General features: G+C 44.5%; 1 protein-coding gene across 5 annotated transcripts in view; it reads left to right on the top strand.

The window, feature by feature from the left end:
- Nucleotides 1–24,026, top strand: part of OGDH (oxoglutarate dehydrogenase) — a 470,461-nt gene that overhangs the window by 367,175 nt on the left and 79,260 nt on the right. For 4 of the 5 annotated variants that reach the window (XM_064366721.1, XM_064366723.1, XM_064366722.1 and 1 more), the window contains exons 1-2: nucleotides 220–291; nucleotides 15,940–16,188. In XM_064366721.1, coding sequence (XP_064222791.1) covers nucleotides 15,967–16,188 — 222 coding nt within the window. In that variant the 5' untranslated portion in view covers nucleotides 220–291; nucleotides 15,940–15,966. Of the gene's footprint in view, nucleotides 1–219; nucleotides 292–15,939; nucleotides 16,189–24,026 lie in introns of those variants that run through there. The other variant, XM_064366720.1, reaches the window with a different exon arrangement.

Raw genomic sequence — 24,026 nt, 5'->3', positions numbered from 1 at the left:
AAATTACTTAGGATCGTAGAAGCCCCTGGAAGTCCACAGACTCAACCTTATCTCTCTAGTGGAGCAAACGGCTGGACTCCAGCCGGCCCTGGCTTCTGCAACTGCGCTGTCGGCGCCGTGACACCCGGCGCCGCTCTGTGACGTCACAAATCCGTCCACTGCGGGAGAGGAGGGCCTTCTTCTCCAGGGGAGGGTTACGTGTTGACGCCATACGCCGGGGCGGGGCCGAGAGTTTGGAGCCCCGGAGTGGGGTGTCAGCGCCTCATTCGGGTGGAGCTGAGCTGGAGACAGGTAACTATGTGCGCTGTCGCCGCGCCCTGCTCAATGCCAGGAGGCGCGGTGCTTGGCGGCCCGGGGTTGGAGATCGCGGTAAAGGGCGAGGCCGCCTCGCCCTTGGTGCTGCGGGCGCCGCGGTGACAGGGGAGTGGAGCTGGATGGAGTGGGGCTGACGGAGGGTAGTGGGAGGGACGGAACCTGATGGACGGCCGTGGCAGCCAATGGCGCCGCGGGGCCCGCCCGGCGGGCGGAGATTGGCGGGTAGGGGCGCGCTCCGAGGTCGCGCGGGGCGCGGAGCGACGCGCCATTGGCGGTGGGCGAGTCGGGGGCGGGCGCGGCGGCGGATGTGAGGGAGAGGGCGGTGCGTCCGCAAGGGTGACCCCAAGGTCGCCGCGGGTGTCACGTGGGTAGACCGCTCTTCGGCGGCGTCCTTCCCGACCAGGACGCACTCTCCTTCCCGCCTGTGAGGACCGCGTCGCTTTGTCCGAAAGACAGTGTGGCTTGCTCGAGTCGCGTCGGAGCGTCTATGGTGGCCCGGGGAGGGACTGCCTGTTCGGATTACGGCGCAGACCTTGGCGTCGCCCCCACACCTGCTCCCCAAAGTTGGGTCGAGCAGATAGACCGAGATGGAGCTTATTTCCTGTAGAAACACCGTTTTCCCTCGAAAATGTATTAGACGTGAATATGAATTGTAATCTACTGAGATTTAATGGAAAACTTGCAGTGCCTTCGCCCCGACCAGGGTGCGTCCCACCTGCCGTCCCTTTGAACAGAGGACTCTGTGTTAGGGTTTCTTTGTGCCTTGTCTTGCAGTCCGTACTTTGAGGCTGATTTCCAGGTACACTGCTCTGAACAGCTGGCTTTAGAATGGGTAGCATGGGATAACGCCTTTTTTTGTAAGGCAGCACTAGTTGCGACAGTCAAACTGTACTTGCCGTGTAGACCTGCCTGAAAGGAGAGTATATAACACTATTGTAGTTTTGTAAATTAGCTGAAGACTAGATCTTGGAAAGTTGAATAAAGGTCAGCATTGGATCTTGGAAAGTTGAATAAAGATCAGCATATGCTCATTTTTTATTGTTGTTTTGTTTGAGATGGAGTCTCCATCTGTCGCCAAGGCTGGAGTGCTGTGGGGCTATCTGGGCTCACTGCAACCTCTGCCTTCCTGGGTTCAAGTGATTCTCCTGCCTCAGCCTCCAGAGTAGCTGGGATTACAGGCACCATCCCCCCTACCACGCCCACCCCGGCTAATTTTTGTATTTTTAGTAGAGACAGGGTTTAACCATGTTGGCCGAGCTGTTCTCGAACTCGTGATCCGCCTGTCTCTGCCTCCCAAACTGCTGGGATTACAGGCGTGAGCCACGGAGCCCGGCCCCTCATTTATTTTTAAGTGCACTTTTCACATTTCAGTTACTCTTTCCCTTTAAATAACAGCTTTATTGAGATATGATTCACATATATTTCACCCATTTGACTGTACAATTTCATCCAGTCATGATGGCTTACGTTTGTAATCCCAGCACTTTGGAAGGGTGTGGAAGGAGGATCCCTTGAGCTCAGGAGTTCAAGGAGACCAGCTTGAGCAACCAAAGTGAGACCTGCGTCTACAAAAAAATTATCTGGGTATGATGGCATATACCACATATACCTGTAGTCCCAACTACTCAGGAGGCTGAGGTGAGAGGATGGCATGAGCCAGGGGAGGTCCAGGCTGCAGTGAGCCACTGTTGCACCTCTGCACTCCAGCCTGGGTGACACAGTGAGACACTGCCTCCAAAAAAAAAAAAGGGGCCAGGTATGGTAGCTCATGCCTGTAATCCCAGCACTTTGGGAGGCTGAGGCAGGTGGATCACCTGAGGTTAGGAGTTTGAGACCAGCCTGGCCAACATGGTAGAAACCCGTACCAGCTACTTGGGAGGCTGAGGCAGGAGAATCGCTTGAACCCAGGAGGCGGAGGTTGCAGTGAGCAGAGATCGTGCCACTGCACTCCAGCCTGGGTGACAGAGTGAGACTCCGCCTCAAAAAAAAAAAAAGAAGAGAAAAGAAAATACAGTATCATCTACTTTTTAGATTTTTAAGTAATTTTTATTTTGAGATCATTGTCCAAATTATTGAGAAATTCATTTGGAGAATTGTAAAATTTTAAGAAATTATACATAAAATTTTATTCTATGCCATCATAAATAGTACAGAGATCCTGTGTTCCATTACCCACTTCTCTAACATTGTGCAAAACTAGTAAATAACCAGATGTTGACATTAATAAAATTCAAGATACAGAATATTTCCATTATCACAAAGATCCTTTCTGTTGCTTTTATAAGAAAAACCACACCCATATTCCTCCCAACCCCAATCCCTGAACTCCTGGCAGCCACTAATCTGTTCTCCATTTCCCTAATTTTGGCAAGTCAAGAATGCCAAATAGAGGGAATCATGCCAAATAGAAGGAGTCTTTTGGCATTTCCACTCAGCTTAATTCCCTGAAGAATTGTTCAGGTTGTTGTATATATCAGTATTTGATTCCTTGGCCTGGTGCAGTGGCTCACGCCTGTAATCCCAGTGCTATGGGAGGCTGAGGTGGGCAGATCGGTTGAGCCCAGGAGTTTGAGACTAGTCTGAGGAACATAGTGAGACCGCGTCTCTACCAAAAAAAAAAAAAAAATTTAGTCAGGTGCAGTGGTGAGTTGCTGTAATCCCAGCTACTCCGGAAGCTGACGTGGGAGGATCACTTGACCCTGGGCTGTAGAGGCTGCAGTGAGCTGAGATTGCACCACTGCACTCCAGCCTGAGTGATAGAGTAAGACCTGGTCTCAAAAAGAAAAAGTACTTCATTCCTTCTTATTGAATACAGGCTATAGATATACCACAGTTGGTTTATTCATCCATTGAAGGACATGTTTGCTGTTTCCATTCTTTGGCTATTACAAATAAGGCTGCTACAAACATTCATGTGCAGGTTTTTATGTCAACATAAATTGACATTTCTCCAAGATAAATGCCCAGGAATACAATCACTAAGTCATAACACATGCTTAGTTATTAAACAAATAGCCAAACTGTTTTCTAGAGTGACTGTACTAATAGATGTGTAGTAATGTCTCTTTGTGGTTGTAATTTGCATCTTTCTGATGGCTAATGATGTTGAACAGCTTTTCAGGTGCTTATTTGCCATCTGTCTGTTCTCTATTTTTTTTTTTTTTTAGTAGAGATGGGATCTTGCTATGTTGCCCAGGCTGGTCTGGAACTCCTGGGATCAAGTGATCCTCCTGTCTTGGCCTCCCAAAGTGCTAGGATTACAGGCATGAGCCACCACGCCCCTATATTCTCTTGGGTGAAATGTCTGTTTGTATCTTTTGTCTATTTTCTGAGATTGTTTGGGTTTTGTTAACTGTTGAGTTATGAGAATTTCCAATGTATTCTAGATACCAGTGATTTGTTGGAGATATGTAGTTTGCAGACATTTTCTCCTAGAGACAGAGTTTCCCACTGTCACCCAGGCTGGAGTGCAGTGGATCTCGGCTCACTGCAACCTTGTCTCCTGGCTTCAAGCGATTCTGCTTCAGCTTCCCGAGCAGCTGGGATTACAGACATGTGCCACTGCACCCAGATATTTTTTGTATTCTTAGTAGAGATGGGGTTTCTACATGTTGGCCAGGCTGGTCTCAAACTCCTGACATCAGGAGATCTGCCCACCTCTGCCTCCCAAAGTGCTAGGATTACAGGCATGAGCCACTTCACCCCGCCCTTTTCATCTTCTTAACAAGTTTTTTTTAGCGCCAAAGTTTATAATTTTGATGCGGTCCAGTTTACCAATTTTGTCTTTTATAAGATTACTTTTGGTGTCAAGTCTAAGAACTCTTTGCCTAGCCCAAATTTCTGAAGATCTATGTACTTTACTACATTTTTTTTTTTTTGAGACATGATCTTACTCTGTCACCCCAGGCTGGAATGCAGTGGCACGATCACAGCTAACCCCAGTCTCAGCCTCCTGGGCTCAGGTGATCCTCACATCTCAGCCTCCTGAGTAGCTAAGAATACAGGTGCCTGTACCCTGCCTGGCTAATTTTTGTATTTTTTGTAGAGACAGATTTTGCCATGTTGCACAGAATGGTTTCAAACTCCTGGGGTCAAGCAGTCCTCCCACCTTGGCTTCCCAAAGTGTTAGGTGAGCCACTTCACCCAGGAACTTCTCTAAAATTTTTAAGTTTTACATTTAAATCTATGATTTATTTGGAGTTAATTCCTGTATGTGGTATGAAATTTGAGTGTTTTTTGTTTTTTGTGGGGTTATCTAACCAACACTGTTTGGTTGAGAGGACTGTTTTTCCTCCATTGAATTGCTTTTGCACTTTTGTCAAAAATCACTTGGCTGTACTTGTGGGTGACTCTGTTTCTGAGTTCTCTGTTACACTCCATTGATCTTTGTGTCTATCCCATCACCAATGGGATAATAATGAGAGTTTTTATTATTGTAGCTTATAAGAAGCCTCAAAATCAGATAGATTGATTTCTTCCACTTCTTTTTCAAAATTATTTTAGCTAATCTAGTTCTTTTGCCTTTCTTTATTATATTTATTTATTATTTTAGAGCCAGGGTCTTACTCTGTCACTCAGGCTAGAGTACCGTAGCATGATCACAGCTCACTGCAGCCTCTACCTCCCAGGCTCGAGCAATACTCCCACCTCAGCCTCCTAAGTAGCTGGGACTACAGGCACGTGCCACCATACCTGGCTATTTGTTTTGTTTTGTTTTTGTTTTTTGAGATAGAGCCTCACTCTCTCGCCCAGGCTGAAATGCAGTGTTGTGATCTTGACTCATTACAACCTCCACCTCCCAGATTCACATGATTTTCCCACCTCAGCCTCCGAATAACTGCAACTACAGGTGCCCACCACCACACCTGGCTAATTTTTTAAATTTTTAATAGAGATAGAGTTTCACCATGTTGGCCAGGCTGGTCTCAAACTCCTGACCTCAAGTGATCTGTCCGCATCAGCTTCCCAAAGTGCTGGGATAACAGGGGTGAGCCACTGGGCCAGGCCACCTGGCTATGTTTTTGTTTTTTGGTTTTGTTTGTTTGTTTTGAGACAGAGTTTCGCTCTTGTTGCCCAGGCTGGAGTGCAATGGCACAATCCCAGCTCAGTGTAACCTCCGCCTCCCGGGTTCAAGCAATTTTCCTGCCTTAGCCCCCCTAGTAGCTGGAATTACAGGCATGCGCCACCACGCCCAGCAAATTTTGTACTTTTAGTAGAAATGGGGTTTCTCCATGTTGGTCAGGCTGGTGTTGAGCTCCTGACCTCAGGTGATTCCCCACCTTGGCCTCCAAAAGTGCTGGGTGCACCCAGCCCTGTCTATGTTTTTAAAAATTTTAATTTTGTAGAGATAGGGTCTTGCTTTGTTCCCCAGGCTGGTCTCAAACTTCTAGGCACAAGTGATTTTTTTCACTTCAGCCTCCCAAAGTGCTGGGATTATAGGCCTTTTTTCTTGTATATAATGCAGTGTTTCTCTCTCTGGCTGCCTTCAAGATTTTTTCTTTGTATTCAATTTTCTGAATTTGTTTATGATGTTTCTTGTGCATTTATTTGAGTTCATGCTGTATGGGGTTCTCTCAGCTGCTTGAATCTGTAAATTTATGCCTTTTGCCAAATTTGGGAGATTTATAGCCATTATTTCTTTGAATGCTTTTCTAGCCCCTCCCTCTGCCTTCATCTGGTACTCCAATGACATCAATATTAGATTTTTTGTTATAGTCCCACATTTCCCTGAGGCCCTGTTCTATCTTCAGGTTCACTGATTTCCTCTCTCTTCCTTATTCTGCCATTTAATCCATGCTTTAAGTTTTTTTTGTTTTGCTTAGTGCGTTTTTCAATTCTGAAATGTCTATTCTCTGTATCTTTGCTGAAACTTCTTTTTTTTTTAGATGAAGTCTCACTCTGTTGCCCAGGCTAGAGTGCAGTGGCGCAATCTCGGCTCACTGCAACCTCCTGGGTTCAAGCAATTCTCCTGTCTCAGCCTCCCAAGTAGCTGGGATTACAGGCGTACGTCACCATTCCTGGCTAGTTTTTGTATTTTTATAGAGACGGGGTTTCACCAGTTGGCCAGGCTGGTCTTGAATTCCTGACCTCAAGTGAGCCTCCCGCCTCAGCCTCTCAAAGTGCTGGGATTACAGGTGTGAATCACCACTCCCGGCCAAGATTGTCCTGGTCCTTGATGTAAAGAGTGATCTTTGATTTGCAACCTGGACATTCTGGGCGTTATGTTACGAGACTCGTGATCTTGTTTAAATCTCTGAGCAATGCAAGCTTCCTCTGCTGCGGCAGGGAGGGGTTGCTGCATCATTGTTGCTGGGTGGGGTGCCTGGAGGGGAGGGGCTCCTTGTTATTGCTGTATGGGTGTAAGAGTTCCCCATTAGGCCTTGGTGATATCACCCTGCCTGGGAAGGGAGGGGTGCTGCTTCATTACTGCTGGATGGGATTAAAATCCAGACTCCCTACCTGGTCTCCACTGATTTATCAGGGAGTGAGTTGAGAAGGGGTCATTATTCACCGGGTGGGGATGAAAGTCCCTGGTCTCTATTCTGATATCAACTGAGTGGAGTAAGGATGTTTCCTGTGGAGTTTGGCTGCAGTAGAGCGATTGCTGTTTAAAACTTTAAACGTTTTCCATCTTGCTGTTCTTTTCCTGGTCCTTTGGCTAGAGAGAACAGGTTTCTCTTTGTAGTTTTCTTTGTCTATACCTATCGGCGTTTCTGGGCTGTAGGCTTCTGCAGTACCTGGTGACATATGAAGCAAAAAGAAAATCAAGAACTCAGTGCTTGGCCAGATGTGGTGGCTCATACCTATAATCCTAGCACTTTGAGAGTCTGAGAGAGTCGGATCACTTGAGGTCAGTAGTTTGAGGCCAGCCTGGCCAACATGGCGAAACTGTCTCTACAAAAATTAGCCAGGCGTAGTGATATGTGCCTGTAGTAGTCTCAGCTACCTGCGGGACTGAGATGGGAGAATCACTTGAGCCCCGGAGGTTGAGGCTGTAGTGAGCTGAAATCACGCCACTGCACTCCAGCCAGGGCAACACAGGGAGACCCTGACTGAGGAAAAAAAATAATAATAACTCAGTGCTCTTTCTTTGGGTCCTGTGGTTCCCAACCAGTCTGCTTCCTTCTGTCCACCTTTCAGAATCTTGTTTTGGCTGGGTGCGGTGGCTCACGCCTATAATCTTAGCACTTTGGGAGGCCGAGGTGGGTGGATCACGAGGTCAGGAGATCGAAACCATCCTGGTCAACATGGTGAAACCCCGTCTCTACTAAAAATATAAAAATTAGCTGGACATGGTGGCGAGCGCCTGTAGTCCCATAGTCCCAGCTACTCTGGAGGCTGAGGTAGGAGAATTGCTTGAATCCAGGAGGCGGAGGTTATGGTGAGCCAAGATCGCGCCATTGCACTCCAGCCTGGGTAACAAGAGTGAAACTCCGTCTAAAAAAAAAAAAAAAAAAAAAGAATCTTGTTTTGTCTTAAATGTAATGCCTCCTGTTTTTAGCTGTATTTATCAGGAAACAGATTTCTTATATATGTTTTAATGAAATGTTGAAAAATTGCCCTGCTTTCCATGAAGATTTAATAATTTGCACTCTATCAATACCTTTTATTTTTATTTTTATTTTTATTTTTATTTTTTTGAGACAGAGTCTTGCTCTGTTGTCCAGGCTGGAGTGCAGTGGCGTAGTCTCCACTCATCACAACTTCTGCCTCCTGGGTTCAAGCGATTCTTCTGCCTCAGCCTACCAAGTACATGGGATTATAGGCACGCACTACCACACCTGGCTAATTTTTTGTATTTTTAGTAGAGATGGGGTTTCACCGTGTTGTCCAGGCTGGTCTTGAACTCCTGACCTCATGATCCTCCTGCCTTGGCCACCCAAAGTGCTGAGATTACAGATGTGAACCGCCCAGCCTATCAATACCTTTTAAAAGTGACTATCTACACCCTCCCCAGTCAACCTGTTTATACCACTTCAGTCATGGGCACCTCTGATACTGTGGGGCCACATCTCAGGGAAGGAACAGAACAGTCTTCAGAATGTGCATACTGAAGCGTATTCAGAGATCTGACCAGGGAGGTGTCAGTCCCTACCAGTGGTGACAGCCCATGATTGGTGAGCTAAATAGGCTTCTGCGCTAAATGATTCAGACAACCTACTAATGTTTTGGAAGTTACCAGTTGACCGCCACTCCAAATTAGCTATGTTAGGTTTAAATACCTTGAGAACTTGAACTTTTTATATCACTAGTTTGGCTTTTTTTTTCCTGGCTAGTTATAATTTTCTTTTTTTTTTTTTTTTAGTTGGAGTCTCACTCTGTTGCCCAGGCAGGAGTGCACTGGCACAATCTTGGGTCATTACAGCCTCCACCTCCCCCAGTTCAAGCAGTTCTCCCACATCAACCTCCCAAGTAACTAGGACTACAGGTGCAGCTAATTTTTTGTGTATTTTAAGTAGAGGCAGGGTTTCACCCTGTTGGCCAGGCTGGTCTCAAACTCCTGATCTCAGGTGATCCGCCCACCTCAGCCTCCCAAAGTGCTGGGATTACAGGTGTGAGCCACCATGCCCGGCCATTTCTTTAGTCATAGATACACCTTCAAGTTTTCAGAGTGCTTTCATATTTGTGTTATAATTACAAAAAGGCATGAGGAAGTTAGGAGTAGTTACTGTCTCCACTTTATGGCCCAGGAAAGCTCACACAGTGACTTGGTGTCACGCAGGCTCTGTACCTGCAGACTCCACACTTGTTTCCATCTAGCAATGAAAAAAAACTTTACAGTTTAAAAGTAATCCTCACTATGTCCCTGTCCCTCAGCTTATGTGTAATGGTGTGTCACTAGTGAAAGATATTAAATTCTTTGAGATTCTCACTCAGTAAGGGAGAACTGATATCTGTACTCTGTCTGTACATCAGTTTTTTATATTACTACTGAAACAAAAATAATTGCAGGCATGAGATAACAGCCATTGGCCTGTAGCAAGCATTGTGTTCATGATTCATCAGAAGAATTAAGTCCGAAATTGAAAAAAAGAAAGTGGATGAGTTGTCCTTTAAAATGGTTGCCAGATAACACACATAGGGTGTAAGGATTAGGTAATGATTTTTTGCATGTTTTTTTTCCCTCAAAGACTCATTTGCTGTGAAACAGCAGACTGTTTTTGCTAGGTCTTGCCTTTTTAATTACCCTTCTGCCTAGCCAACATTATATTGATAGGTGTCAGTAGTTGGTTTATTTCTCTCATTCTGTGTGCCCTAGGATAGGGTGCCTCCTGCCCATCTGGGAACATTGGAGACACAGACCTCAAAGGCTTCATATTTCAGACAGAATCCTATTTAAATATATCATTTCCTAAGGGCAGGGCATTTAACACTTAAAAACAAATTTTCCTTTGGTTTTTAATTTTTTTCTCTTTACATCTTATTTTTCCCAAAAGTATGTGTTTATTCTTGCATCTTGAAAATGGATTACAACTTGTATCATTTTTGTTTACAGTGATAAGTTCACTTAAATTTTTTCTTACACATTAAAAAAAAACTTCATTGAGATGTAATTCAAATACCATACAGTTCACACATTTAAATTGTAAAGTGAATGTTTTTCAGTATATTAGAGGGTTGTGACATCATCAGCACAATCTAGTTTTAGAGCATTTTCATCCTCTCCTCCCAAAAAGAAAGCCCTGTATCCATTGAGTCACCCCTCATCCTCCCCTCATTCCTCTGCCCCAGCCCCAGGCAACCACTAACCTACTTTCTCTCTGTATAGATTTGTCTATTCTGGAATGTGATATTATTATATAGGTTTTTGTCCATGATTTCTGGTTATAACTCCCGTAGCTCTTGTTATTTCCTAAGTGACTAAAACAATAAGCATATATTTTGTTAAAGTTTTTCTCCTTGGTTCCTGAAGTAGCTTCCAAACAGCTTCAGAGTGATAAAGGTGAAAGATAGTTTTTCTTTATAAAGTTGGGGTGCTTTAGGCCCCAGAAGCAGACCTATAGCACTTCTTTCACCTGCTGCTTCTTCTCCCCAAGGGAGACCCTAGAAACTAAAAATGTACTCTAGTATTCCTCCACTGTTCTGTCTTGGAGCAGACCATAAAGAAATTCTCTGACCTACCTTGTCTGATTGTAGATCATTAGATGCCCACTTCAAGAGTCCTGCCTCACACCCGCAGGAAGGAATTCCTGCACAGAGAGACCAAGAAGAATCTGAACAAACAGGCCTGGCTGGGTTTCCCTACTCAGTCTGTTGGTATTAGATTATACCCTTTTTGTCTGATCACATGTCTACATGGTTATCTATGCTTCAGTCATGCATATCCAATGAAGTCTCCATAAAAGGCCCAAGAGAATGGGGTATGGAGAGCTTCTGGATAGCTGAACATGTGGAGATTCTCAGAGGACGGCATGCCTGGGAAGAGTATAGAAGCTCCGTACCCCTTCCTGCACCTTGACCTATGCAGCTCTTAAGCCATATCCTATGTAATATTCTTTGGAAAAAACAGTAGATGTAAGTAAGTGTTCCCCTGAGTTCTTAGACATTTATTGAACCAAAGGAGGGGGTCATGGGATCTCCAGTTTCTAGCTGGTTGGCCAGAAGCACAAGTATGACAACTTGTGATTGACATCGGAAGTAGGGGGCAGCTTTGTGGGATTGAGCCCTTGACCTGTGGTATCTGAATTACTTATTGGTAGGGAGAATTCCCCACACATTTAGTCACAGAAATCTTCTGTGTTGATTGTTATATGAGAGCAGAGGAATAGACTCATAATATGTGGTCTTTTGCATCTGCTTTTTTTACTGAGCATAATGTTTTCAAGTTTCCTCCAGGTTGGAACATGCATCAGCACTTTATAGTTTTCATTGCAGAATGCTATTACATTCTATAGATATACCACATTTTGCTTATCCATTCTTCAGGGATGGACATTTGAGTTGTTTGTACTGTTTGGTTTTTATCAATAATGCTACTATCAGCATTTTTGTGTTTTTTTGTGTACAAGTTTTTTTGCAGATATATGTTTTCATTTCTCTTGATTATACGTCTAGTAGTGGAATTGCTGAGTCATACGGTAGCTTTATGTGTTTATTGGCTATTTGTATATATTCTTTGCAGACATGTCTATTCAAATCCTTTGCCTGTTTTTTGATTGGGTTGTCTTTTTACTATTGAGTTATAAGAGTTCTGTATATATTCTGTATTTAAGTTCCTTATCCGATAACTACAAATATTTTCTCCCATTTATATTATTTCTTTTTCTTTTTTTTTTTTTTTGAGACGGAGTCTTGCTCTTTTGCCCAGGCCAGAGTGCAAGGAGTGCAGTGGCGCGATCTCAGCTTACCACAACCTTCGCTTCCCAGGTTCAAGCGATTCTCCTGCCTCAGCCTCCTGAGTAGTTGGGACTACAGGCGCATGCCACCACACCCAGCTAATTTTTAAAATTTTTTTAGTAGAGACAGGTTTCATCATGTTAGCCAGGATGGTCTTGATCTCCTGACCTCCTGATCCACCCACCTGGATCTCCCAAAGTGCTGGGGTTACAGGCGAGAGCCACCTCACCCAGCTGTCTTGATTATACCTCTAGGAGTGGAATTGCTGAGTCATATGGTAACTTTATTGGCTATTTGTATATCTTCTTTGGAGAAATGTCTATTCAAATCCTTTGCCTGTTTTTTTAATTGGATTGTCTTTTTACTGTTGAGTTATAAGAGTTCTTTATATATTCGGTTTATAAGTTCCTTATCAGATAATTGCAAATATTTTCTCCCATCTATATCGTTTCTTTCTTAATAAGTTCTTTGAAGCACGAAATTTTTTTGATTTTTGTTTTAATTTTTTTTGAAATGGAGTTTTGCTCTTGTTGCTTAGGCTGGAGTACAATGGCATGATCTCGGCTCACTGCAACCTCCGTCTCCCAGGTTCCAGTGATTCTGCCTCAGCCTCCCAAGTAGCTGGGATTACAGGCATACGCCACCACACCCAGCTGATTTTGTATTTTTAGTAGAGACGAGGTTTCTCCATGTTGGTCAGGCTGGTCTTGAACTCCCGACCTCAGATAATCCACCCACCTTGGCCTCCCAAAGTGCTAGGATTACAGGCATGAGCCACTGCGCCCGGACACGATTTTTTCTTTTTTAAAGCTCATCAGCTGTTGTTAGTGTTAGTGTATTTTATGTGTGGCCCAAGACAATTCTTCAGTGTGGCCCAGGGAAGCCAAAAGATTGGACGTCCCTGTTTTAAACCAAAAATCAAAACACTTGGATATTTTGAACAGCCCAGAGCTTTCACAAAGTGTTTAAACAATTGTCTGTCTCTACCAAATAGCATACTGTTCTTAAAGTTGATTTAGTATCAGTTACAGAATTCTAGGTTGGATTTCAAGACCTAATGTTGGCTGGCTGGCAGTTTTCCTTCATTTTGTATTTAATATATTGTTTGTTTTTGTTTTTTTTAGAGATAGGGACTTGCTCTGTCACCCAGGCTGGAGTGGAGTGGCACGATCATAGCTCCCCAAACCTTGACCTCCTGGGCTCAGTTGATACTCCCACCTCAGCATCCTAGGTAGCTGGGACTACAAATATGTGCCACCACACCCTGATAGCTTTTAATTTTTTTGCGGAGATGGCGTTTCACTGTATTGCCCAGGCTGGTCTCAAATTCCTGGCCTCAGGCAATCCTTAAGCCTTGGCATCCCAAAGTGCTAGCATTACAGGCATGAGCCACTGTGCTTAGCCTTTAATATCTTCTTATGTGATTTTTTTATAAGAGAGAAAGGTGAAGAATGGGTATTTACCAGAATTGGAAATATGCGTTAGTGTTGGCTCTGTGGGTCTGTCAGAGTGTGGACAGCAAACAGCTGTCCTGGCCATTCCTGGGTGGAGTTGGGGATGTTGAGCCATCTGCTGAAGGGCAGCTCTTCCCATGAGTCATCTTAAGGGAAGTTTAAAAATCTCAGCCAGGCAGGGCATGGTGGCTCACGCCTATAATCCCAGCACTTTGGGAGGCTGAGATGGGTAGATTACGAGGTCAGGAGTTTGAAACCAGCCTGGCCAACATAGTGAAACCCCATCTCTACTAAAAATACAGAAATTAGCCGGGTGTGGTGGCATGTGCCTGTAATCCCAGCTACTCAGGAGGCTGAGGCAGGGGAATTGCTTGAACCCGGGAGGCGGAGGTTGCAGTGAGCCGAAATCAAACCACTGCACTCCAGCCTGGGCAACAGAGCGATACTCCATCTCAAAAAAAAAAAAAATCTCTAGCTGTCCTGGCAGCTCTGCTGAGCAGCACTTAACTATTTGTCAGATTCAGTGACTGCAGATAGCAAAATGTCATGATTTACTTAAATAGGATCATATTGAAGGGGCCACTTTGGGAAGAACCGATGAAATTGATGTTTTACGGTTGTCAGTTCAGTGCTTGTTAATTGGGCTATTGCAACGACTGAATACTGATAGTTAATGAGGTGATGCTATTGTTTTCTGGAAGAAAAGCCAACTCAGAGGCAATTGGGTGTTTAATGCTGCGTAAATAATGAAATTAAAGGAAAAAAATTGACATTTTCCTTTGGGCCTGAGAAATTAAAAAAAAAGCAGCATAAAACGAAGCAAAAGTAGTGTTTTTACTCTCAATGTTAGGGCTCTTTGTCTGCCTTAAATATATCGGTAGAAAAACTTGGAGTGTAGTTGGAGGTAGGAAGAAGTACTGAATTAACTTAAAACTTCTGATTTCTAAAGTAAAAGAAAACCCAGAGGTAAAGATTGCATTCCCTAATTACATCCAGAATATATTGCTTGTTTGCCTTGAATTTGTAAGCAGCAGATTTTTGTTTGTTGTTCAGTTTGTTTTTAAAGAACCTGTTCTGCTGTTTCCTCTTGCTGACCTATCTCTTCTCAGTGGAGCAGGCCAGAGGTGAATGTGTCCCTTAGGTGTATTCTGAGCATATTTGGACCAAGAGGAAGGTTCCAATAAATAATATAGAAGATATTTTTATGTAACATTTGTTTCTGGGTAATTCACACTATGTTTTAGAGCTTGGATTTCCTTTGAGTAGGTATGGACATGGGATATAGTTCCAATTTTACAACCAGGGCACCTGCTTTGAGACAAATTCATGAGCAACCGTATAGGCCAGCAAGCACTTTTTTTTTCCCACGGGCAGTGTCCTTGTGGAACTTTCCCCTTGGATTCTGACTCTGCTGCTAGTAGCCTATGACCTTGAATGAAATGTAAGGGAATGGAAACTGAAGCTATCTATAAAGTGAAAGAGCTGGTGCCTGCTTTATAGGGAGCCTGTGGGTTTATGCATGAGTCAGATGTGTGGAGTTACTCACCATGGAGGGTCCAGGGTAGGCAGGCATTATTCAACAGCTGTTCTGTGTGCTCTTTTCAATCTTTGCAGAGCCCACCCATGTCTTCCTTGCTCACACCTGGCTCCCATGGCTTATGAAAGGGGGCTGAGTGCAGGAGGTGGCGGGCAGGACACTGCACAAGGCCCCTCTGTGGCTTTTCCTTATTCTTCCTAGTACCGTGAGATTCTGGCCCTTCCCATCTCTGTGTTTCCTCCTATGAGTTCTTCCACATGTAGTGCCTCCTCTTCCCTCCTTCTCATCCATGTTCTTCTGCCCTGAGACACACCCACCTGGAAGGAGCCAGTCCTCTCAGAGGGTCTGCTGGCATATTCTGCACCTCTCAAGTATTCAGTGTTTCCTCTGCAATATTTTTTTATATTGTTTTTCCTCTGCTCAAGGGTAAATTGAGAGTGAGGAAAGTATTTTTCTAATTTCTTTGTGTTTTCCATAATATCTTAAGTATAGCAGGTACTCAGTAGTTTCTGGACAGGTTAGAAAATGTTTTTCTTATTCTGCAATTAATCCTAATCATAATTCTAAATTAATTAATCCTTGTTGCCTTTTTTCTAGTTAAATTTAAAGAACATTGCATGTTTATCATTGTCTTAGCCCTTAAACTAGATTTATTTTATTTTAAGACAGAGTCTCGCTCTGTCGCCAGGCCGGAGTGCCGTGGCACAATCTCAGCTCACTGCAACCTCTGTCTCCTGGGTTCAAGCGATTCTCCTGCCTCAGCCTCCTGAGTAGCTGGGACTACACGTGTGGGCCACCATGCCCAGCTAATTTTTGTATTTTTAGTAGAGACGAGGTTTCACCATGTTGGCCAAGATGGTCTTGATCTCTTGACCTCGTGATCCACCTGCCTTGGCCTCCCAAAGTGCTGGGATTACAGGTGTGAGCCACAGCACCCGGCCTTAGATTTTAATTTTTAAGTGAAGATAGTAATATCTAACTGTGCTGATGTTCCCTCGGCTAGCACAGGTATCCTTTGTTAGTAGGTGCAAGAGTGTATGTCAGTTTCACACAGTCACGGTTCTGTTGTGCTCTCAGGCACATGAACTGGTGGCACTGAGCGGGTAGCACTGTTGTGAATGCATTTACAGGCCAGGGTCTTTCCTTAGCAATTAGAGTTGAACAAGTTTTGTTTTTGTTTTTTCTCAGTAGCTTTTTTAAAAAAAATTATACTTTCTCTAGGGCATCAGGATCTAGTAGCCTTATCTCCTGAATGCTCGTTTTTAAAACCTTTCTTTCTTGTGTTTTTTTACACAGGCAGTTGTGAAAAACTTCAGGACAAAAATGTTTCATTTAAGGACTTGTGCTACTAAGTTGAGGCCATTGACGGCCTCCCAGACTGTTAAGACATTTTCACAAAACAGACCAGCAGCAGCTAGGACATTTCAACAGATTCGGTGCTATTCTGCACCCGTTGCTGCTGAGCCCTTTCTCAGTGGGACTAGTTCAAACTATGTGGAGGAGATGTACTGTGCTTGGCTGGAAAACCCCAAAAGTGTACATAAGGTAAGGCTCGCAGGGCCGTGGGTCTGCCTCATCTTGGTGTGTTGGCCTGTTCCTGACTGGTCACCAGGTAAGTGTGTGCGTCCTGAGGAGTCAGCGGGCAGGCAGGCAGCTGGAGCACCACACCAACCACCACATCTGCATCGGACTCAGCATGGCCCCAGCAGAAGCCATAGTCCCTGGATTGGCGGCCAGCGGTAGAACCGCACTTAACCCTGCAAGGATGTGAGAAATCATGTGTGTGACTCTCCAGCATCTCCCCAAAGGCTGCTTCAGGATGAAGCCTCTAAAGAAAGAAGAAAGAAAGAATGTGTGTGGAGAAGAGCAGGACCTCAGGAAGCTCCTCCATCCTAACTGTCCAGAGAGGATACTTTCATATGTAACATGCCTTAAAGTCATCTCATGTAATTTCTGTATGAACAGCCTATTAGATCATTATGTTCGTATTTTTTTTCCTGTTTGTTTCTAACTTCTCTGTATTACATATGAGGGCATTTTCTGAACTTTCCTCCACCTGATTGCTGATGTAAGTCATGCCTTGGTTTTGTCTGTTTGGTTGGTTTAGTTTTGTTTGAGACAGAGTCCTTCTGTCACCCAGGCTGGAGTGCAGTGGCAGGATCTCAACTCATTGCAACCTCTGCCTCCTGGGTTCAAGCGATTCTTGTGGGGCTACAGGTGCACGTCACCACGCCTGACTAATTTTTGTAGTTTTAGTAGAGATGGGATTTTACCTTATTGGCCAGGCTGGTCTCGAAAACCCCTGGCCTCAAATAATTCACCCACCTTGTCTTTCTGAAGTTCTGGGATTACAGGCATGAGCCACCGTACCCCGCCAAGTCATGCCTTGTGACAGAATTTCTTTATTCTATTTTGGGCCACTGAATATTCATAGGTTTTGATAACCATTCCTTGATTTTCAAGGAAAGCAGCCAGCCTCCTGAAGGAATTGGGAAGGCAGTGTAGTTTATAGTATAGTAATAAGAGAGTGGGTCCCAGTGTTTCTAAGCTCCTGTGCCTAATCTGTAGGTGGTTGGGAGAATGAAAGGAAATGGCATGAGCAAGGCAGTCAGCTCAAAGGCAGTGCCCAGCCAACATTGCTTATCCTCACTATGAATTTGGCTTTTTTCCTACTCTTGAATCTTGGGTGCTTATCACCAAAAGGTAGTCTGTTTCCACTGGGCTCCTGTAAACAAGTTTTCCCTTTAAGTATTAGTGACACTTAGGAATTGTTTTTTTAAAATTTAACCAGGTGTGGTGGCACATGTCTGCAGTTCCAGCTGCTCCACAGGCTGAGGCGGGAGGATCACTGAAGCCCGGGAATTCGAGGTTACAGTGAGCTATGATTGTGCCACTGCACTCCATCCTGGAGTTTTTTTTTAAAAAACATCCTAAATTTTTTTTTTTTAAAAGGGATTTTTTTTTTTTTGAGAGGGAGTTTTGCTCTTGTTACTCAGACTGGAGTGCAATGGCTCAGTCTTGGCTCACTGCAACCTCCACCTCCCAGGTTCAAGTGATTCTGCTGCCTCAACTTCCCGAGTAGCTGGGATTACAGGCATGCGCCACTACGCCTGGCTAATTTTGTATTTTTTTTTTTTTTTTTAGTAGAAATGGGGTTTCTCCATGTTGGTCAGGTTGGTCTTCAACTCCCGAACTCAGGTGATTCACTCACCTTGACCTCCCAAAGTGCTGGGATTACAGGCATGAGCCACTACGCCCAGCCAGAAATGTTTTTAAAAATTAAAAAAAAGATATGACTGCTGAGCCACCAGGTCCCATTTTTTTTAGGAATGCCACTTTATCTCGGCCTATTGCCCAGCAGTGGTGGGGATCTAGCCCAGTCCTTCCCTGTTTCCATGACAGCCTGGTAGCAGCATTGCTTCCTGGGCAAGGTGAGACCTGATATTCTGTAAGAAATTTGTAGTTTAGTTCCCTAGTCTATAAACAAATTGCCCAAAAGAAGTGCTCTGTGAAGCTGGCCCCTGCTTTTGATATCGTGGATGTTACTGAAGACTGTGGTTGCAGACTCTGGCAGATTTCACTTACACACACACACACACACACACACACACACGCACACACACGACTACAGCTGCAGATTATATCTAGAATAAAACTGAGCCCGGAGGTTTCAGAATCAAGGACTGTTCTGTGCCCATGCCTATTCTTTTGCTTTCCTTTTCTCAAACGTAACCTTTCTGTAGAAGCAACCAAGTGTTTTCAGCGATGTTAGGATTTGGAGTCAGTACCTCCTAAATGACAGTGCCTTGTGCCTCAAAGGTGAAGAGCACCTGGCTGAGACTGCATGTCCTTGTGAAGGTTTAGTCCTGTGAGTGGTTCCGTGGGTAAAAGGTGTACTCTGTGGGCAGTGTGGCCACAGTGCTGTGGACACTGGGCCTGCTGCCGTCATAGCTGCTCCTGCTGGAAGCTTTTGAAGTTGGTTTTTGTGGAGGCATGCTGGCTTTATGTCTTTATGCCTGTTTCTGTTGCCAGGAGTCTCCAGGGGGCACAGTGTGGGAATCACATGCGTGCTCTGCCCCTTCCTGCTTGTAGAGGGGAGGGGACAGGATGGTTAAATCAGTGGGCATGCCCTCCAGCAATCCTGGTTTTCATCCAGCAGAGACTTCATCGCTCCTCTACCATCCCAGATGGCAAGGTGGGTCTTCTTTAAGTTGAATTAGGCCCAATATGTCGTGTGTGCATATTTTCAAGGGAGATAATCCATAACTTCTGTATGATTTTCAAAGCATTTGTCACCCATGAAAGATTAGGATTCATAGCCTTTGAGCTGTTTCACTTTATTTGTGCTCTTATTTTAGAACACACAGTTTAAATAGAGATAATAAAATTAGAAGTGCTATAGGATTTAGATAGATCATCTGTCATCTTCCACTTAAACGTCAGGAATGTCCTGAGGTCAGATTCTGTAGTTGTTTTCTTTTTTCTTTTTTTGAGACGGAGTTTCGCTCGTTACCCAGGCTGGAGTGCAATGGTGCGATCTTGGCTCACCGCAACCTCCGCCTCCTGGGTTCAGGCAATTCTCCTGCCTCAGCCTCCCGAGTAGCTGGGACTACAGGCGCGCGCCACCATGCCCAGCTAATTTTTGTATTTTCAGTAGAGACGGGGTTTCACCATGTTGATCAGGATGGTCTCGATCTCTTGACCTCGTGATCCACCCGCCTTGGCCTCCCAAAGTGCTGGGATTATAGGCAGGAGCCACTGCGCCCGGCCTGTAGTTGTTTTCAGAGAGCTTATGGGGGGCTGCAAGAACTAAACTCATATACAGCAAAAAAGGAACGAACTCAACATCTTCCCCTCCTGCCCTTCAGCACTACTTTCCCATTGTTATTGTTATTTTTATTAATTTATTTTTTTGAGACTGGATCTCACTTTGTTGCCCAGGCTGGAGTGCAGTGATGTGATCTCGGCTCACTGCAGCATCTACCTCCTGATTCAAGCAATTCTTGTGCCTCAGCCTCCCGAGTCACTGGATTATAGGCATGAGCCACTACGCCCGGCTAATTTTTGTAATTTTAATAGAGACAGGGTTCTACCGTGTTGGTCAGGCTGGTCTTGAACTCCTGACCTCAAGAGCTCTGCCCACCTAGACCTCCCAAAGTGCTGGGATTACAGGTGTGAGCCACCATGCCTGGCCCCCATTGTTATTTTTAAAGCTGTGTTTTATAGTGTTTCCAAGCATACATAACAGAGAAGAATAGATGATAAACCTTATGAGGAGACTGGTCACACAGCTTCAACAGCTGTCTACCTTTGCCAGTCTTTTAAAAATCTGTTCCCTGCCCCACTAACTTTTTTATTTGTTGGTTTGTTTGGGGTTTGAAGAGTAGACACGAGTATTTTAAGGCAAATTTCAGACCTGTGTCATTTCTGGCATAAATGCATCAGTTAGTGTAACTAACTGATAAGTAAATGTTTTCATAACCACGCCCAACAAAATTAACAGGCTGATTCTCTAATAGAATCTAATTCTCAGTGTATGTTTAAATATTTACTCTTCTCTTAAAGCTGCTCTTTTACATTTGATTTTATACTTTATTTATTTATTTATTTATTTTGGACGAAGTCTTGCTCTGTCACCCAGGCTGGAGTATGGCATGATCTCGGCTCACTGCAACCTCTGCCTCCTGGGTTTAAGCGATTCTCCTGCCTCAGCCTCCTGAGTAGCTGGGATTACAGGCACATACCACCATGCTTGGCTAATTTTTTTTTTGTATTTTTAGTAGAAAGCATTTCACCATGTTGGCCAGGCTAGCCTCGAACTCCTGACCTCATGATCTGCCCACTTCAGCCTCCCAACGTACTGGGATTACAGGCATGAGCCACCGCGCCTGTCCTCTACTTTATAATTGGTTGTTGTATTCTTTATTTTTATTTTAAATTTTATTTATTTTTTAATTAAAAAAAAATTTTGGGGCTGGGCGCAGTGGCTCAAGCCTGTAATCCCAGCACTTTGGGAGGCCGAGGCAGATGGATCACGAGGTCAAGAGATCGAGACCATCCTGGTCAACATGGTGAAACCCTGTCTCTACTAATACAAAAAATTAGCTGGGCATGGTGGCGCATGCCTGTAATTCCAGCTACTCGGGAGGCTGAGGCAGGAGAATTGCCTGAACCCAGGAGGCGGAGGTTGTGGTGAGCCAAGATCGCGCCATTGCACTCCAGCCTGGGTAACGAGCAAAACTCCGTCTAAAAAAAAAAAAAAAAAAAAAATTTAATATAAGTAGGGGCCATGCCTGTAATCCTGACACTGAGAGGCTGAGGCGGGAGGATTGCTTGAACCCAGGAGTTCGAGACCAGCCTGGGCAACATGGGTGAGACCGTGTCTTTATTAAAAAAAAAAAAAGCTTAAAAAAGAAATTTAAAAAAGTAAATAGAGCCAGAGTCTTTTTATGTTAACTATACTGGTCTTGAACTCCTGGACTCAAGCAATCCTCCCACCTCGGCCTCCCAAAGTGCTGGGATTATAGACGTGAGCCACCATGCCCAGCCTCTTAAAAAAAAAACCTTTTATTCTTAAAATGTTACTTGTGAAAATTATATTTGTGCTAAAATATTTGAGCAAATCAGAGCTGCAAGTACCTTTTTTACCCTCAGCCCACTTCCCAGAGCAGTATCCGGTTAACTGGCTAACCTGGGTCTGTCTCTGTGTTGGGCCCATCTGCCAACTTCCTTTTGTTCCTACCTTTGGTCCTGTCCTAGTCTTTGGTCTCTGTTCTGGTCCGCGCTCCTCGCTAACCCCTCTTAAGAACCTTTAGCGGTGGCCTGGGCTGTCAGCATATGAAGCCTTCCTCATTAGGGTCTCAGCATGTTTGAGATCATGTCAAATGGTGACATCTTACTTTTATTTATGTCTTTAAAACACAGTCAAAACTAAGTTATCCTTGTTAAGACAAACAGGTAATTGAGAACTGCTAAGTCCCCGTGATTCTGGGTATTGATCTCATTTTGTTTCTTAGGGACCGGTGTCCACCGACAGTTGTAGTGTGGTGCCAAGTTCCTTGTGATGCATCTGCCAGCTTCTGGCCCTGCTGAGGAAGAGCCAGGATTCAGTCTTGCAGGAGTGGAAGGAGCTGGGGCCTGTTCTCCTCCCAACAGTGCCTCCAGCAGCTGCCTTGAGGGTGCCATCATTGGCCCTGCTTTTCTTTAGACCCTCCTGGCCATTTGGATTTCCCACAGCTTGCTTTGTACCTCAGGGCTCTTCCTCTGCTCTGTGTCTTCCTCTGCCCTGCCCACCTCCCTAAAACATACCTCCCTGTTCTTGTTAACTGATGCCCATTTCTTTTCTTTTCTTTTTTTTTTTTTTGAGACAGAGTTTCACTTTGTCACCCACCCAGTCTGGAGTACAGTGGTGAAATCTAGGCTCACTGCAACCTCCGCTTCCCAGGTTCAAGCAATTCTCATGCCTTAGCCTCCCAGGTAGTGGGATTACAGATGTGCGCCACCATGCCTGGCTAGTTGTTGTATTTATAGTAAATATGAGGTTTCACCATCTTGGCCAGGCTGGTCTTGAACTCTTGACCTCAGGTGATCTGCCCACCTTGGCCTCCCAAAGTGCTGGGATTACAGCTATGAGCTACCATGCCTGGCCTGATGCCCATTTCTTGATGTTTTTTTCTTGTACTTTTCACTTGTCAGCTCCTAAAGTGTGTACATATGGTCACTGCAGGAGGGCAGGGTTCTGTGCGTTCAAGTTACGGGTGCAGGCTGTTGGCCCAGTACTAAGTCTGACCTTACTGCTCTTCTATCCAGACTGTTCTGCTTCCCCCTTCCATGCTTATGAACACAGTGCTGGTATTTTCTATGAGTGAAACTAAGTGGAGGAAAAGCACAGATACACCCACTGTCCCATTATGGGGTTATGTGGGCCTTTTCACTCTGCAGTGTTGAAACTGCTTTGGCTGCACTTTGAAAAATAGGACTGTGGTAATGGTTCTGTCCTGGCCTGGGGCTCCTCCAATGGCAGGAGCCCTGTTCCAAGTTACCCTCCTAGCCGCTTCATGTGCGGTGAAGGGGCTTCCCCACAGCGGGGTACGTGGAGGTCTGCTGTGTTCACATGACAAGGAATAGCTGTGTTGAAAAATCTTTGGTGCTGCTCAAGTTGTTTATTTCTGGGAATAATTCACAAGGCATTTTAGGCAATGCCAGTTGGGTGGTTAGAATACATTTTGAGTATTTTAATCTTTTATGTAATTGATTTATGAATGACTTATCAAAAATACATGTAGTCATTCCTCAGCATCTGGTGGGGGGATTGGTTCCAGGGCACATTGAGGATACTAAAATCCAAGGATACTCATGTCCCTTGTACAAAATGAAATACAAACTATGCACATTCTCCCATATACCCTACATCATCTCTGTATTACTTATAATACCTAATACAAGGTAAATGCTATGCAAATAGTTGTTATACTTCATTGTTTAGGGTAGCAGTCCTCAACTTTTTGGCACCAGGGACCAGTTTCGTGGAAGACACTTTTTCCGTAGATTGAGGGATCAGAGGAGGATGGTTTCACAGTGAAACTAACTGTTCCACCCCACATCATCAGGCATTAGTTAGATTCTCATAAGGAGCAAGCAACTTAGATCCCTCGTGTGCGCAGTTCACAATACAGTTGGCACTACTATAAGAATCTAATGCCTTTGCTGATGTGACAGGAGGCAGAGTTCAGGTGGTAATAATTCTCGCTCACTGCTCATCTGCTGTGCAACCCGCTCCTAACAGGCCATTGACCAGTACTGATCCATGCCCCAGGGGTTGGGGATCCCTGGTTTAGAGAATAATAACAGGAAAAAAAAATGTACGTGTTCAGTACAGACAGTTTTTTCCCAACTATTTTCAATCCACGTTTGGTTGAATCCATGGCTGCAGAACACACAGATACGGAGTGATGACTGTATACATAAACTGTCTACGTAAATGGGGTTTCAGCGATGAGCTTTGAAGTTACCCCTTGATGATTTTTTGTTTTTGAAGATTCAGGAGGTACATGTGTGGGTTTGTAACATGGGTACATTAAGTAATTGTGGGAATTGGGCTTCTAGTGTACCCATCACCCAGATAGTGAACATTGTACCCAATAGGTAATTTTTTAACCCTCACTCCCCTTCCACCCTCCCCCTACCACTGGTGATCTTTAACTTCACGTGTTAAGAGTAATCTCAGGTCTTGTGGCTTTTTGCATTAAATCAGTTAAAATGACTAAGTGCGCCCTCTCCAACTTTAGCACAGTGTTTTATTCTTAAGCAGTTTGCATTTATGGTTTATTTAGCATGATAAAATTAACCTCTTTGAAACAACAGGAAACATGAAGCACCACCTT

This window comes from Aotus nancymaae, unplaced genomic scaffold (genome assembly GCF_030222135.1).
Source record: "Aotus nancymaae isolate 86718 unplaced genomic scaffold, 86718_ANA_hifiasm-v0.15.2.pri h1tg000065l, whole genome shotgun sequence".
Classification (NCBI taxonomy): domain Eukaryota; kingdom Metazoa; phylum Chordata; class Mammalia; order Primates; family Aotidae; genus Aotus; species Aotus nancymaae.
The sequence above is the reverse complement of the archived record's forward strand: the minus strand, read 5'-3'. Positions and strand labels throughout refer to the sequence as shown.